General features: G+C 33.7%; 4 protein-coding genes across 6 annotated transcripts; all 4 read left to right on the top strand.

Annotated features, from left to right (window-relative positions):
- Positions 1-881, top strand: LOC105179129 (uncharacterized). The gene is made up of 3 exons (XM_011102727.3): positions 1-191; positions 312-459; positions 573-881. Exons 1-3 carry the CDS (start codon positions 115-117, stop codon positions 633-635), a joined length of 288 nt encoding a protein of 95 aa, XP_011101029.3. The 5' UTR covers positions 1-114; the 3' UTR covers positions 636-881.
- Positions 882-5,297: 4,416 nt separating this feature from the next.
- On the top strand, positions 5,298-6,363 carry LOC105179128 (uncharacterized). The gene is made up of 2 exons (XM_011102724.3): positions 5,298-5,934; positions 6,064-6,363. The coding sequence occupies exons 1-2, from the start codon at positions 5,368-5,370 to the stop codon at positions 6,067-6,069; spliced, it is 573 nt and encodes a 190-aa protein (XP_011101026.1). The 5' UTR covers positions 5,298-5,367; the 3' UTR covers positions 6,070-6,363.
- A 1,063-nt stretch (positions 6,364-7,426) lies between these two features.
- LOC105179127 (alpha/beta-Hydrolases superfamily protein) lies at positions 7,427-11,000 on the top strand. Of its 3 annotated transcripts, none has more exons than XM_020691232.2 (6): positions 7,427-7,828; positions 9,203-9,264; positions 9,475-9,610; positions 9,703-9,775; positions 10,125-10,169; positions 10,462-11,000. In XM_020691232.2, exons 1-6 carry the CDS (start codon positions 7,635-7,637, stop codon positions 10,675-10,677), a joined length of 726 nt encoding a protein of 241 aa, XP_020546891.1. In that variant the 5' UTR covers positions 7,427-7,634; the 3' UTR covers positions 10,678-11,000. The 3 variants fall into 3 exon arrangements, with proteins under 3 accessions (XP_020546891.1, XP_020546892.1, XP_011101025.1); XM_011102723.3 differs by having other exon boundaries at positions 7,428-7,828; positions 10,125-10,190; XM_020691233.2 differs by lacking the exon at positions 10,125-10,169.
- Positions 11,001-12,639: 1,639 nt separating this feature from the next.
- On the top strand, positions 12,640-13,756 carry LOC105179126 (uncharacterized). The gene is made up of 2 exons (XM_011102722.3): positions 12,640-13,347; positions 13,477-13,756. Exons 1-2 carry the CDS (start codon positions 12,706-12,708, stop codon positions 13,480-13,482), a joined length of 648 nt encoding a protein of 215 aa, XP_011101024.1. The 5' UTR covers positions 12,640-12,705; the 3' UTR covers positions 13,483-13,756.
- Positions 13,757-16,735: the final 2,979 nt, after the last annotated feature.

Here is a 16,735-nt window from a genome sequence, read left to right as displayed (position 1 = left end):
GCTGGGGTTGCCTCCTCCATTCCTCATAGAGCGGCAAACACATTTGAGCCTGTCTTACTAGGTTTTCAACTTCCTAAATATATCCGGGGAAAAAAGAAAAAAGAGGAAATTGTGATGGATGGCACAAGACCTGAGCTACATTTTGTGTTCATGAACTATGATCCCGAATACGAGCGCCTTCGATCTAACAAGTATGACTTAATTTCTTTGTAGTGTGTGTGTTTTTACGGATGAGTGTGTGTACTGTGTGTGAATGATTCCCTGTTTTTTTTTTTTTTTTTTTTCTGTGTGTGTGTGTGTGTGTGTATCAGAACAAAGAGAGGGGCGCACGAGCTGGATTTGTACTTGAGTAGGAAACACGAGGAGGTTTTGGCCAAGAACCTGCAGGCGGGAACTTACAGGAAGACTCTCTCTTTGGTCATTGTCGACGGTTTTGCTGTCGAGATTACTGATGATCAGGTATGTTTGTCTGGACGTATTTTTATTCGTTGACGAAAAGCTTTAATTACATCTCTCACACAACAGATACACGCATTTGATGCCAATTTTGATGGGTTTTTGGTTTGGTTTAGGCCAATGTGCTTAGATCTGCAGAAGAAGTGAGAATCGTGGAGAAAAATCAAGAACTTGCTTGATGATCGATGCTGCTGGGGGAGAAAACTTAGTAGCGACGGATTGCAACTTGGAATCATCCGTCGCAATTAATTAATTTCTGAAAAAAGGAAAACTAAAGAAAATGCTGGGCAAAAAGATTGGGTAAATGGAGGAATTGTTGTATGAGCGATTGCTTATTATTTTGAGCATGAATGGTGTTAAATATTATTTGTTTTATCTCTTGGGATATAGTATTGGAAATGTTAATTAATTGTTCTTATTTTAAATCCGTCGCCTTTGTGATTATGCTATATGCCACTACTATTGTAGGGAAAGCGTGCATGATGCGTGGGTGTTTTTTGTCCTTTCCCTTTTCTTAGTTGTCCTCTCAAATTCTATTAATTCCAAAAATGGGTTAATGTAAAGTATAAAATTAACGTAACTCATATATTTCAAAAAATATTTTATATGTATAAAATGTGCACCCCGTATATTCAAAATTAATGCCTTAATTTATATATTTAAAATCAATTTATAATAGAAAATCGATCGAATACACGACCCCGTCTATTACTAAACAAGAAATCATTAATCTCTTTCAAAGTTATACATCATACTCCGAAAATCAAATTAAAAAAACACAAATGCAAGTACAAAATTACAAATGTAGTCAATAAAATAATTAGATTCCTCCAAAAATTGGTAGGTGTGTATGGGTGAGTAGTGCGTTGTTGATGTGATACATTTTCATCTGGCATTCAAGAATTCCCACTTTATCTAGTTACGGTTACAAAGCAGAATACGACATACATATATTCACTTACACTGTTTCCATTTCTGTACAAAGTTTGAAACACAAAGGCTGTCTGTCATTGGGGGGGTGGGGGTCCCTTTGCAGTATACTACTCTTAGCCACTTCGTATGCAGTGCTTCACATCAAAGCTCTCTTTGTTTTTCTTACACAGAATTCCTTGTATTTTTCTTGTTTTTCTGGAGTCCCCACTCTTTTATTGTTTCCACATTGTATGGCTCAAGTGTGATGTTGCCACTTTCCTCAATCTTTTCGCTCCCAGTGCCCTCTGTACTTTTAGAATTTCTTTTTATTCAAATCAAATTTAATTAATTCGTATAACAAATTTAATATACTTGTTATGCGATTAATCATTTTCTTTGAACTGTATATCAATCATATGAAAGTATATTATACTTGCCTGTTATTGATTCATATTTGGCTAAACTCAATCCGAGTTAAATTTTTTCATGTTGGATATGTATGTATGTATTTTTATATATATACATAGTGGGGTGTTTAGGTCACTCTCTTTATGCATGTTGTTACCAACTACTTATATACAAGTCTCTTTAAGATTAATTAATTTAAGGATAAATTACAACAGATTAGATTGAGATTTGCTATAATTATAAATATTCCGTTGTTGTTTGAAAAATTATAAATATCTTCTTGAAATTACAAATATCCGAACAAATACTTCTTCAAAATGAGTTGTCACAAGGGGATATTTGTTAGGGTAGGAAGAAAATTAATCTACCAATAACTTTTTATATGATTCAGTACATTATTCAATATATTTAAATTTAAACACCAATACGATACATTGATACTTCAAAACAACAAATACGTACATTCAAACAAAACAAAAAAATAAAAAATTATTATAAAAGTAGACATATGCCCACATTAATATACGTAAATCCGGGTTTGTTGGTTGGATATATATATGGAGGATGATTGAATATATATATATATATATATATATATGTATATACATTGTGTATTGAATAATGTGTGGAAAGCAGATCTACTGAATTTACCATGGCAGGGGGTGAAAAAGCTTAATTAATGTGATTAGCAAATAAGTTAATTAAAGTGTGGATTGAGCAGGCAGATGACACACGTGTGTAAGGGTATATCGTATTTCTGTACCAAGGTTTGCTCGTGTGGTGTGTGCCCCTCCTGTCCTGTCCTAACTGCACCTTATTTAAATTCACGCACCGTCTTGCCCATATACTTGCATCTTTTTATATTCATTGCTCGCATCTGCCACCTACTTACAAGAAACACAGAGGTTAACTATATTATCCCAAAGGTCAACTCATCATCTTCACCATTAAAATTACCCATAATTAAATTTACATTCCTCATCGATAATTTATTCATATATATCTAATTTTTTTTAATTACAGAAATTGTTATTAACAGTTAAAAAATAAAAATAGTTTATCTAATGATATTAACGTTTCTTGAGGGTATATATGTAATTTTTTAAAACATATAAGTGGTTTGTATAAGTAACGTTCACAATTCTGATGGATAAATAGGGATGGTTTTTTTTTATACATTTTATTAAGTAATAATTTTTATAAATATTTTATTAAGTAATAATTTTTATATTAAATGATATTTATAAAAATTGCACGTATATAAAATATGCTATACATTACTAATTTTGATTAACGACAGCAGTCGTTCTAACATGCTATCAAAGTTAGAACTGGACCAAGAATCTGGTAGAGAATTCTTTGAGAATGGATCAGCCCAATTTTTATTTAATAGGACCCGAGTCAGGCCCAATAATTCATTTTGTGGAAGGGCATAAATTCCCGTTTACTGCACGAGCTCTTCAATATAATCTTTTCCTTTCCTTTCCTGTTTTTTTTTTTTTTTGGGATTTTAAGAATTTCCTTTTAAGATTTACACAAACTTCTTTGGCGCGAAAATTAAATCATCCTCTGTAAAGCAAACTAGGGTTTCGAATTGGGTTCTAGTTTTGGGGGAAATCTGGAAGCGAAGAGTGTCTCTTTCTCTGTGTAGCATTCGAGGCTAGACGAAAAATGGCGAGGAAGCGCGGTTCAAAGAGAAGACGCATGAACCGGGACGAACGTAAAGAAGAAGAGGAGGAAGAAAGTCTGGAAATCCTCCACCTGTAGTCATTTTGGAAGGATAAGTAAAGTGCATGTTTTACGCTTGACTAATTTAATGTATTTATTAGTATACATCTTGTTTTAATACATGTGTTGTATCTTGAGAATTATGAGTTCTACTGTTATTTGTGTTAGTCTATTGTCTTGCAGCTTCTTTTGATTGCTTAATTTGTCTCTCTCAAATTATGAGTAGAGTTCATTAACAGTTCCAATCTTAGTGTAACATTATTCAGCCACTTTTTTTTTTTTTCATAAATTAATGTCTATCATTGGCCCTTCCTATGACAATATATGACTGGTAGTTCATTTTTGGATGTCCAGTTTGTTAGGCATGACAGAAAAAGGAACCAGGTTAGTCATATAGATAGATCGTTTACTAGTTTCCACAAACATTAGAAAAGAAAAGATAATGTTTTAACTCGTAAATTTTGTTTACCCTTTTTCTCCTTTTTACAAAGGAAAGTTCAAATTTTGAGGTCAAGGTGCCTTGGCAGCAAATATCATTATAATTGCTTGTGATGTGGGTAATACTACATCTAGGTATTCATGAAAGTCACTCATGATAACATCTGTAACAAGTGCAATTCATAATGTGTTCTCTTTTTCCTTCCTGTCCACTGGATTTTTCAATCTTGATTGTGAAAGGGGTCTTATTCTGAGCTCTTTCTAGTTGTCAAAGTGTGTTACTCTGCTCTGCTGACATTTTCTGGTGTTCATTATGCATGATATTCATATTTTCCTTCACATCTGTGCTCTCTTTATTCTGATCTTTGGGCCTTAGTGCTATCTTTAATGTTCATGTTTTGCATCACCATGTATATGTTACATGAAATCATCCATCGCATTCCGAGCTACGGTGATTCTTGTTTCTTCATTTTTCCTTTTTCCATTTTTCCCATGGGTATGTGTGTGTGAAGGGGCAGGTATAGCTTAAATGTATTAAATACGGTAGTGGGATGACTTCATTTCCCGCTATTTTTATACTTTGCATCTCCTTTTCCCCGAGAGACAAAGTAAATATTCTAGGACTCCATGCTTGATAGAATGTCCTTATCTTGTCAGCATCTTTACTTTAGAGCAGCTGTGCACACGAAGGATTTACTGTTTGAGATGTTGCAGAAGTTGATAACTTTAAGTTCTTCCATATATGCTGAAATAGTGAACTGAATGAATTGTATTGAATTGAACAACTGGAAACCATTTGGGGTAATCCTTCAGTTGTTTCCTTCTGCTATTTCTGATGGGCATATGGTTGTTCCTTCCTGGAGATATCCAGCTTCTCCGATTTTTGTTTCCTTATCCACTTCGTTCTAGGAAAAACCTGAACAGATAGTAAAGGCTTATAGCATATTTGATGAGCAGGACCTAGTTCCTCAAATGGGGAAATTTCAACTCAAATTGCATTTAGCCGAACTTTGAATCATTTATACGATAAATGCAATACACTTACGGTGTGATTGATATATAAAGTTCAGAAAAAATAACTCATTACTTGATACATGTATTATATAATTGGTTTAGATCCATTCAAATTTGATTTAAGTACAAATTTTTTTCAAAATTCAGAATTCAAAATTGCACGTGCTAGTCAAAGAAATTGAAATATGACAAAATAATTGCTATGCGTGCCCAAAAATGGAATATGTGCTTTCGATCTGGCCTCAAATCAAATGGAGATTCAAAGTATGATTTAACACAAAGTGACCACCAGAATCCCACAACCCCACTACCCAATCTCACTATATATATACACACACACACTCAAAACCTGCCCATCTCAACCAAAACAGCTCCAAGTCTTATACTTCAACTTCAGAACTTTCAATTGTCATGGCCTCTGAAAAGTGCCTCAAGCCTTGTGAGCAAACCAACCCCTGTGCCCAGCCCACAAACTATTACCAAAAGACCACCGCAACTTATGCATGCCATGACAAGCCCAAACCCATTCATCATGAACATTCTCTCACTGGCATAGTGAAGGAGTTGGCCCATTCCGCCACCAAGATTTTCCACCATAATGACCATCACGGACATGCTGCACATAACGGATACTATGCTCAAGGTCAAGGACACACTGCACATAATGGATACTGTGCTCAAGGTCAAGGCCAAGGCCATGGCCATGGACACTCTGCTCACAGTCATGGCCATGGACACTCTGCCCACGGTTACGGGTATAAACATACAGCCAATTACTCGACTGGTGCTGCTCATGGAGGTCTGAACGGATACACTACGAATAACGGAGGGCAAAGCTTGCAAAAGTCACATGAACACAAGAAGCTGATGAAGCAGAGGGAAAAGAAGCTTAGTGGCTGCAGCAGTGAGAATGGAAGCAGCAGCGAGGGCGAGTTCGAGTGCGAGTGCGAGTGCGAGTGCGAGACACTGAAAAAGACGGTAACTTAACCTGTTAATCATCCCTTAACACTGATGCATGCTTTCAAGTACAGCAAGTGTACCTTTTCCTTGTGTTCACTCATTGAATTCACTGTCACTAAGCTAGTTTTGCTACTCTTTTTCATGCAGTACTGAGAGAAGACCGCCTGTCATAATCAAGAGATCCAAGTGCACCACTATATATACTAATAATAAATAAGACAAATGAAGAGAATCTGATTTCTGCATGCAGTGTGTGTAATATTATTAAATAATCCGCAGCTGAGCGCCTGATGATGATCATCATGTACTAAGATACTTTACAGCTTTAGACAGTTGTGGGACCTTATGAACTGTATCTGTATTTACTTCCAAGAACATCCGTACCTATGTTCTATTATGTTTTTAATAAATTTGAAGTGATATATATATACAGCTTGTACTTGTCAATATTATTTGTACTGCATTCTTGTTAACCTAATCAGTCCAAAGATCAGTACATATATAATATCGATCTGTGGATGTTATATGTTGGACGAGACGTGTTGAGATATTATCAAATAATATTAAAATAAATACATTATATATGCGATGTAAAATGCAGATAACGTAAAATACTGCTCATTGTTGTATGTTAAGAAATTTTGAAGTAAAATAGAGAATATTAACTTGAAAACAAATTAAGTATTTTTTTTTTTGTATTTTATCATAAAGAGTTCTATAATTTCAGTGGTGACAAATATTTTCTAAAAATTATCACTAACAATAATTGGCGATATAAAAATATGCATAAAATGCCATAAAAAACAATCAATGACATAAACAATAAATATATAATCATCACTGTATATATATTTATGCTGCTAAATATTGATAAATCATCTATCATTATAAAAATCGATATACATTGCTCGCATCTGTCACCTAGTTACAAGAAACACAGATTATAGCTATATTATCCCAAAGGTCAACTCATTATCTTCACCATTAAAATTATCCATAATTAAATTTACATTCCTCATCTATAATTTATATATATATATATATATCTAATTTTTTTATAATTACACAAATTATTATCAACAATTAAAAAGTAATAATAGTTCATCTAATGATATTAACATTTCTTGAGGGTATATATGTAATTTTCTAAAAAAATAAATGATTTGTGTACATAACATTCACAATTTTGAAGGATATATGTTTAATTTTTTTTCAAATAGCGATGATTTTTATATATTGTATTAAATAATATTTTTTTATAAATAATTTATTTTAAATGATACTTATAAAAAGTGAACATATATAAAGTGTGCCATACATTACTAAATTAGATTAACGACCAGACTAGCAGTCGTTTAACATGCTATCGAAGTTAGAACTGGTCGATAATTCTTTGAGAATGGATCAGCACAATTTGTATTTAATAGACCGGAGTCAGGCCCAATAGTTCTGTTTGGGGAAGGGTTAGGCCCAATAGCAGGCATAAATTCCCTTTTACTGCAAGAGCTCTTCAACAAAATCTTTTCCTTTCCTTTTTTTTTTTTTGTTTTGGGATTTTAAGAATTTCCTTTTAAGATTTACGCAAACTTCTTTGGCGCGAAAGTCAAATCCTCCTCTGTAAAGCAAACTAGGGTTTCGAATTGGATTCTTGTTTTGGGGGAATTCTGGAAGCGAAGAGTGTCTCTTTTCTCTGTGTAGCATTCGAGGCTAGACGAAAAATGGCGAGGAAGCGCGGTTCAAAGAGAAGACGCATGAACCAGGACGAACGTAAAGAAGAAGAGGAGGAAGAACAAACAACAGGTGGAGGAGTGGATGAAGGGAGTGAAAAATCGGTGGAGAAATCAGAAAAGTGTCCGGTGGTCGTTTTTGCTCATGGTGCTGGTGCTCCTTCCTCCTCTGATTTTATGGTTCGGTAGAGTCTTGCTCCTGCCTCTCCTATGTGTATGTTTGTGTGGGGTTAATCGCAATTTAAACCCCAGTCAAATAGATAAAGGGCAAGAAATCCCTGAACGTGAGGGGGAAAAAAGGTTCAACGAAGCACTTTGGACTTTTAAAAGGATGCATTTCACTTGCCTATGCGCCTCACTTGTGTGTGGTGCGACTTGTATTGTGTTTTTACGCAAATAAATAAATAAAAAGAACAGCACTTATGCCCATGTTCTATATGTTGTTGGATCTCGATCATTAGAGATAATGGACTATACATTCCTTATTAAAATTTGGTGCAATTAAGATCTGAAGTCCTTGTTTACAATATAAATCAATGGTGGATATCTGATCTCATTTGAATCTACTGTTGATGCAATTTATATGTATTTGTATAATAATTAAATATATAAAAGTTAAAACATTAAAAAATATTTCTTTGAAAAACTTTTGCTTTCTTCCTCAGCCATGCCGGGGGCTGTCCGCATCCCTCCCCACCACCCACTCTACCCCCTACCTAATAATGGCAATAAAATTAAAATAGTGAGTAAAAAATTAAATTAAAATTTATAATTTTATGATAATTAAAAATTAATATATTTTTACTATTTTATATTTTTAATTATTACTAATAACAAAAATAAATCCAAAATTGTTGGACTAAAAATGGGACATCTGGACCGTTAGTTTGGAAAAAAAAAGTATAAAATTAATTTTTGAAAAATATAAAAGTATGGGTATTTTAGACATTTTGTATCAAAACTCTTGATAAATTTATCTGAGAAGGCTGTGAGCATTTTTTTTAAGGTTTAAGGAGCTTCACTGGTTAATTGCATTGTGTACTCGTGGTTATGTGTTTCTTGATTATAAGGTTTAGAGGTTAGTTTGTGGTTGTTGTTTGAAAGTTAGCTGCACAGTTTCATCATCTCTGCCTTTTGTTATGCTGCTGTGGTTCCCTTTACTATGGTGTATACTACTGTGATGGTATGTTGCTGGAGTTTTAAGTTCATATTGATTCATATACTTGGAAACTTTCAAACATGAATCTGTACAACTTGCTGGCTCTGAATATATTGCCTCAAAAGTTACCAAGGGCACAATATTTAGTGTAGAAAGGGTGCCAGTTTTTACCTGTGTTGTGGTAGGGGATGAGAGGTACGGGTGTTCTGTTCGCATTTCGACATTGGATGTTTCGATTCGTGTTGTTTCTAAAGACTCTAAATATATGAATGGGAGAAGACTTGACCTGTTATGTTTTCTCTAACTTGGAGAATTCTAAAAGAGATTCAGATGACTTGGCAGCACAGCACCTTTCATTACTTCAGTTAGTTATTCAATTGTGACTTGATACTTTGTGCAGATGGAAAGGTATGTTGGCAAAGGCACTAAATGCTGTTGAAATGGTGACTTTTGACTACCCCTGTGAGTACCAATGCACTTATCCTAGTTTATAAAGTAAGATGATTCTCAGGTACTTATTACATATAGTAAGGTGAGATATATGGTATATTTTCAGGATAGTCCGTAAGTTGGAAACTTCACTCGATTATTAGATGAAAATTTGGAGATTTTTGGATGAATTTTCTACTTAACATCAAAGAGCTTATGGATTTCTAAATGAAATATTGGCAGACATTGCTGGAGGGAAGCGAAGGGCTCCTCCAAAGGCTGAAAAATTGGTTGATTTTCACCGTGACGTTGTTCAGAAGACCTTGGCCAAGTACCCTGGTCATCCGCTGATCTTGGCTGGCAAGTCCATGGGATCAAGGTATTTTGCCACATTCTCTTCACTTCTAGAACTTTATGGTCATGTAAAGTCATCACCTTCATAATTAAACATGTTGCTATTTCAATATCCAGGGTCAGTTGTATGGTTGCTGGAGAAAAAGATATCACTGTTTCAGCTGTAGTTTGTTTGGGATACCCACTAAAGGTTTGCTATTTAACTGTCAATTGTCTTACTCTGTGGTTTTCTACCTTTCTGTGAAGCTGTTGCCCTGACAACCTATTAAAGGATCAGGTAACGAATAGTTTCTTGCATGGAAGAATGCCTGATATTTGTTGTTGTTGGTATTATTTTGACATAAATCCATACCATGTGTTTTTCTTTGCACAGTAGCGAGGCTCATAGTTTACCACTTACGAGCATTGTACATTAGGGTTGAGAACTGGTTCTGCACCTAAAGCTTCTCAAATATAATTTCTGGATTCTGTCATTGTGCAGCCTTGTGCTATTGTCATGTGTAAAGCATATCATCTGACTTGATCTTATAATGTTTTAGGGCATGAATGGTGCATTGCGGGATGAAATTCTTCTGCAACTTAAGGTCCCTGTCATGTTTGTGCAGGTTATTATATTATATGTTGTTCACCTGATTGTTATGCCTAATTATATATACTATAGCAACAGCAAGTATCAGGAATTAATTAGCAAGGGACTGACTGGCTAGTCAATACACGTATCACAAATTGATTAATGATTTTATATCACTATACTTTTATGTGTCTCCATTCTTGTATTAAATGCTGTTTGCTTGAAAAATCTGTGTTGATTCTAGTATCTTCCATTGAACTCAATTTGCAAATTATCAGTGTTGACATGCTGTGTTATTCTTGAAGGGTAGCAAAGATGGGCTCTGTCCACTAGCAAAGTTGGAAGCTGTAAGGAAGAAAATGAACTCCATTAATGCATTACATGTGATTGAAGGGGGTGATCACTCTTTCAAAATTGGAAAAAAGCATCTGCAGTCTTCAGGAAACAATCAGGAAGAAGCAGAAGATATAGCTGTTCAGGCCATCGCAAAATTTGTATCAAATATTATGAAGGAGAGGTGACATCTTGCTGCTTAACTGTGTTGACCTTAGATCATCAGTATGTTATTAGTCCTAAGGAACCAGTCTTCTGAAAGCTTTATTTTTGCTCAGTAATGACATTAGTGCACACCATCACAGACTGCTTCTTTCTTTCTGAAGTTTCAGTCACAATGTAAATTAGTCGTGTTATGATACATTCCCGAAGTTCAGAGTAAGTGTGGAGTTATTAAGCAAAGAAAGTCTGGATATCCTCCACCTGTAGTCATTTTGGAAGGATAAGTAAAGTGCATGTTTTACGCTTGACTAATTAATGTATTTATTAGTATACATCTTGTTTTAATACATGTGTTGTATCTTGAGAATTATGAGTTCTACTGTTATTTGTGTTAGTCTATTGTCTTGCAGCTTCTTGTTTTGATTGCTTAATTTGTCTCTCTCAAATTATGAGTAGAGTTCATTAACAGTTCCAATCTTAGTGTAACATTATTCAGCCACTTTTTTTTTCATAAATTAATGTCTATCATTGGCCCTTCCTATGACAATATATGACTGTAGTTCATTTTTGGATGTCCAGTTAGGCATGACAGAAAAAGGAACCAGGTTAGTCATATAGGTCGTTTACTAGTTTCCACAAACATTAGAAAGGAAATCATAATGTTTTAACTCTTAAATTTTGTTTACCCTTTTTCTCCTTTTGACAAAGGAAAGTTCAAATTTTGAGGTCAAGGTGCCTTGGCAGCAAATATCATTATAATTGCTTGTGATGTCGTTAATACTATCTAGGTATTCATGAAAATCACTCATCATAACATCTGTAACAAGTGCAATTAATAACATGTTCACTTTTTCCTTCCTGTCCACTGGATTTGCCAATCTTGATTGTGAAAGGGGTCTTATTCTGAGCTCTTTCTAGTTGTCAAAGTGTGTTGCTGTGCTCTGCCGACATTTTCTGGTGTTCATATGCGTGATATTCATAATTTCCTTCACATCTGTGCTCTCTTTATTTTCATCTTTGGGCGTTAGTGCTATCTTTAATGTTCGTGTTCTGCATCATCATGTATATGTTACATGAAATCATCCATCGCATTCCGAGCTACGGTGATTCTTGTTTCTTCATTTTTCCTTTTGTCCCATGGGTATGTGTATGTGAAGGGGCAGGTATAGCTTAAATGTATTAAATACGGTAGTGGGATGACTTCATTTCCCACTATTTTTATACTTTGCATCCCCTTTTCCCAGAGAGACAAAGTAAATATTCTAGGACTCCATGCTTGATAGAATGTCCTTATCTTGTCAGCATCTTTACTTTAGAGCAGCTGTGCACACGAAGGATTTACTGTTTGAGATGTTACAGAAGTTGATAACTTTAAGTTCTTCCATATATGCTGAAATAGTGAACTGAATGAATTGTATTGAATTGAACAACTGGAAACCATTTGGGGTAATTTTTCAGTTGTTTCCTTTTGCTATTTTTGATGGGCATATGGTTGTTCCTTCCTGGAGATATCCAGCTTCTCCAGTTTTTGTTTCCTTATCCACTTCGTTCTGGGATAAACCTGATCAGATAGTAAAGGCTGATGAGCAGGACCTAGTTCCTCAAATGGGGAAATTTCAACTCAAATTGAATTTAGCCGAACTTCGAATCAATTATATGACAAATGCAATACACTTATGGTGTGATAGATATATAAAGTTCAGAAAAAATAACTCATTACTTGATACGTTTATCATATAATTGGTTTAGATCCATTCAAATTTGATTTAAGTACGAATTTTTTCCAAAATTCAGAATTCAAAATTGCACGTGATAGTCAAAGAAATCGAAATATGACTAAATAATTGCTATGCGTGCCTAAAAATGGAATACGTGCTTTCGATCTGGCCTCAAATCAAAAGGAGATTCAAAGTATGATTTAACACAAAGTGAGCACCAGAATCCCACAACCCCACTACCCAATCTCACTATATATACGCACACACTCAAAACCTGCCCATCTCAACCAAAAGAGCTCCAAGTCTTGTACTTCAACTTCAGAACTTTCAATTGTCATGGCCTCTGAAAAGTGCCTCAAGCCTTGTGAGCAAACCAACCCCTGTGCCCAGCCCACAAACTATTACCAAAAGACCACCGCAACTTATGCATGCCATGACAAGCCCAAACCCATTCATCATGAACACTCTCTCACTGGCATAGTGAAGGAGTTGGCCCATTCCGCCACCAAGATTTTCCACCATGATGACCATCACGGACACGCTGCACATAATGGATACTATGCTCAAGGTCAAGGACACGCTGCACATAATGGATACTGTGCTCAAGGTCAAGGCCAAGGCCATGGCCATGGACACTCTGCTCACAGTCATGGCCATGGACACTCTGCTCACAGTCATGGCCATGGACACTCTGCTCACAGTCATGAGCATGGACACTCTGCTCACAGTCATGAGCATGGACACTCTGCCCACGGTTATGGGTATAAACATACAGCCAATTACTCGACTGGTGCTGCTCATGGAGGTCTGAACGGATACACTACGAATAACGGAGGGCAAAGCTTGCAAAAGTCACATGAACACAAGAAGCTGATGAAGCAGAGGGAAAACAAGCTTAGTGGCTGCAGCAGTGAGAATGGAAGCAGCAGCGAGTGCGAGTTCGAGTGCGAGTGCGAGTTCGAGACACTGAAAAAGACGGTAACTTAACCTGTTAATCATCCCTTAACACTGATGCATGCTTTCAAGTACAGCAAGTGTACCTTTTCCTTGTGTTCACTCATTGAATTCACTGTCACTAAGCTAGTTTTGCTACTCTTTTTCATGCAGTACTGAGAGAAGACCGCCTGTCCTAATCAGGACATCCAAGTGCACCACTATATATACTAATAATAAATAAGACAAATGAAGAGAATCTGATCTCTGCTTGCAGTGTGTGTAATATTATTAAATAATCCGCAGCTCTAATCTAGAGCGTCTGATGATGATCATCATGTACTAAGATACCTTACAGCTTTAGACAGTTGTGGGATCTTATGAACTGTATCTGTATTTACTTCCAAGAACATCCGCATCTATGTTCTAATATGTTTTTAATAATTAGTTTTAAGTGATGTGTATATATATATATATATATATATATATATACAGCCTGTACTTGTCAATATTATTTGTCCTGCATTCTTGTTAACGTAATCAGTCCAAAGATCAGTACGTATATAATATCGATCAGTTGATTTTATATGTTGGACGAGGCGTATTGAGATATTATCGAATGATATCAAAATAAATACATTATATATGGGATAAAATATAAGCAATTTCCTTGTGATATTTCAAATGAGTAAATTACCCTCTTATGAAAAAATAAATAGCAATTTACTTCTCTATATTTTTCAAAATACAATAAGTTACCCCTATAATTTTCAAAATGAAGCAATTTATCTCCCTATATAAGGAGGTAATTTGCTTCATATTAAAAAGTACAAGGGGGTAAATTGCTATATTTTTTTCATAGGGAAGTAATATGCTTATTTTCAATATCACAGAGGGGTAAATTGCTATTCACCCATTATATATGTGATGTAAAATGCAGATAACGTAAAATACCGCTCTTTGCTGTATGTTAAGAAATTTTGGAGTAAAAAAGAGAATATTAACTTGAAAACAAATTAAATAGTATTTTTTTGTATTTTATCATAAAGAGTTCTATAATTTCAGTGGTGACAAATACTTTTTAAAAATTATCACTACCGATAATTAGTGATACAAAAATATGCATAAAATGCCATAAAAAAAATCAATGACATAAACAATAAATATTAATCATCACAGTATATATATTTATGCTGCTAAATATTGATAAATCATCGATCATTATAAACTTATTGCTAATTATCAATAATAAAAATAAATAATTAAATATATAATCATCACCATATATATATATGCATCTTCTTTACATACATGCAAAATTTCCACAAAACAGGGAATCCTATACCATCATCCATATTTGTTTGGAAAGTAACAAATTCTCCTCTGGTATTTGATGAAATTATGTAATTTTTGGATGAAGGTTTTGAATTGTCAACCTTGTCTTTTATATAACTTTTTAAAAAAGTAAAAAAAATAAAAGAAAACAGACGAGGTGGATGCAAAAATTTGAAAAATTGTAAAAAAAAATCAATTTTGTCTACAAAAAAGTTTTAAAAAAATAATAAATAAATAAAATTATAATTCATAACTCACGATGATATTTTGATTAATTCACCATAAAAAACAGGTCAAAACCTAATATAAATTAACAAATTAAGCTAGTTGTTGATCGAGAGCAACAGCTAAAATAAAAAACAATAATATTTTTTAAAAAATTAAAAAAAATATTTGTAATTATACTAAATTATAGATTAACTGAGAGTAATTTAGAGTTTTAGGATAGAGTATGTGGTGGAGTACGTACTCACGTTTCAATAGGGACAGCATCCTCATTTGAACACATTTATCCCCTTCAATAATTCAAATTGGAATTGAAAATCCTTTTCACCAAATTGAAATTTTCCACAAAAACACGGAATCAGACACCATCATGCTTCCTTTTCAGACATTGTTTGTGTGATAGGATCTAGATTCCAAAATTATACACACTATTTGGTTTTATTTTTGGCCCATCCCAAATATGTACAATATTTGCCTTGATTTGTTTTGGAAGTTTTAATAGTGTTTTGAGATATTTTGAAATAGTGTCTTATTTATTTTTGGTCATATAAAGTCCACACTAGCCCCACAACTAAAAAAATTATATATATACTCATATATATAAATATATATATAAAAGAGACATGATTTGACAATGAACAGTAGTTTTTGTCTTCTACTAAACAACATCAAATATACCATACTTATTTTATATTATCTCCAAATACAAATCTAAACATACACACTATTTCTAACACATACTTATTTATCTTTGTTTTTCTCTCTCTATTTCCAAAAAACACACCAAAATAAATTAAAATTGAAACCAAACATTGTGATAAAGTTCTGATTTAGAGGATGACGAGGCAATCAAGTTTTACTCGAGTGATAAGGATGATGTTTTACAGTTATAAGTTTAAATTCTGCAAATATAAATATATAAGTAAAGGTGTCAATAAATAGGGCAAAACCCTATCCAAACTCATAGCTTAATATTTAAACTCAAATCTTATTAGTTTCAGACCTAAATCCAAATTCATTAAAAAAATACAGATTGGGTCTGGGTTGGATTTTTACCCATCATTATCCATTGGTCTAAATACTCAATTTGGACCCATAAAATATTTCTTTACCTAATTCAATTAAATTATTTTTTTCAATTGATCTTCATTCAAGTGAATAAATATAAAAAAATTAAGATATTATAACATTATTTGTCGTATAATTCTTGAACTAAGGCCTCATTTACTTTGTAATAAATTATCTCAACCAACCAATGCATAAAAGAAACACACAATCTCAAACCCTCCATCTTTGAATAAGAGACGACAATGATTCATGATGAATGCGGCTGTTTTGAAAAGGGGGGCGGAGGCGGAGGCGGGGCCGGCGGTATCGGGGGACGAAAAGGGGGGCTGAAGCGGAGGCGGATGTTTAGATTTTTGGTTGAATCGGGGAGGGGAGGCGAGGAAGGGGCTGGAGTGCCGACAAGGGTGGGATCGGGAAGACAGAAGAGGGAGATTACTTATAATAATTTATATTAAAAATAATTAGTTATGATTAATTAATTAAAATTAATAAATCTTTTAAAATAAAAAAATATTTTAAATTTCACTTTAAAAATTATAAGAAGTATTTATTGTAAATCTAAATTTGGATAAAACAAATAAATAATACATAAATTCTAAAAATAAAATTTTTCTTTTGATTTAAAAAATTTATAATAATTTTTAGATTAATATGATATCAAATATATTTGATATTATTTTATTATATATATAATTAATATTGTTATTTATATATTTTATATTATTACTATTATTAAATATTATTTTTGATGGAGATGAATATGATGGTGATAGGGAAAATAACATAAATATAAGATGCATATATA

Source organism: Sesamum indicum, linkage group LG6 (genome assembly GCF_026168435.1).
Source record: "Sesamum indicum cultivar Baizhima isolate 11 linkage group LG6, ASM2616843v1, whole genome shotgun sequence".
Classification (NCBI taxonomy): Eukaryota; Viridiplantae; Streptophyta; class Magnoliopsida; order Lamiales; family Pedaliaceae; genus Sesamum; species Sesamum indicum.
Note: the sequence above shows the minus strand (reverse complement) of the source record. Positions and strands in the feature narration are given on the sequence as shown.

Bases quoted from the DNA above. Each gene is read 5' to 3' on its own strand.
- LOC105179129 (XM_011102727.3), top strand. From the start codon at position 115: ATGGATGGCACAAGACCTGAGCTACATTTTGTGTTCATGAACTATGAT. The intron at 192-311 runs GTATGACTTAAT...TGTGTGTATCAG, and splicing joins GAGCGCCTTCGATCTAACAA to AACAAAGAGAGGGGCGCACG. The intron at 460-572 runs GTATGTTTGTCT...GGTTTGGTTTAG, and splicing joins TCGAGATTACTGATGATCAG to GCCAATGTGCTTAGATCTGC.
- LOC105179128 (XM_011102724.3), top strand. From the start codon at position 5,368: ATGGCCTCTGAAAAGTGCCTCAAGCCTTGTGAGCAAACCAACCCCTGT.
- LOC105179127 (XM_011102723.3), top strand. From the start codon at position 7,635: ATGGCGAGGAAGCGCGGTTCAAAGAGAAGACGCATGAACCAGGACGAA. The intron at 9,611-9,702 runs GTATTTTGCCAC...TTCAATATCCAG, and splicing joins GGCAAGTCCATGGGATCAAG to GGTCAGTTGTATGGTTGCTG. The intron at 9,776-10,124 runs GTTTGCTATTTA...ATAATGTTTTAG, and splicing joins GTTTGGGATACCCACTAAAG to GGCATGAATGGTGCATTGCG.
- LOC105179126 (XM_011102722.3), top strand. From the start codon at position 12,706: ATGGCCTCTGAAAAGTGCCTCAAGCCTTGTGAGCAAACCAACCCCTGT.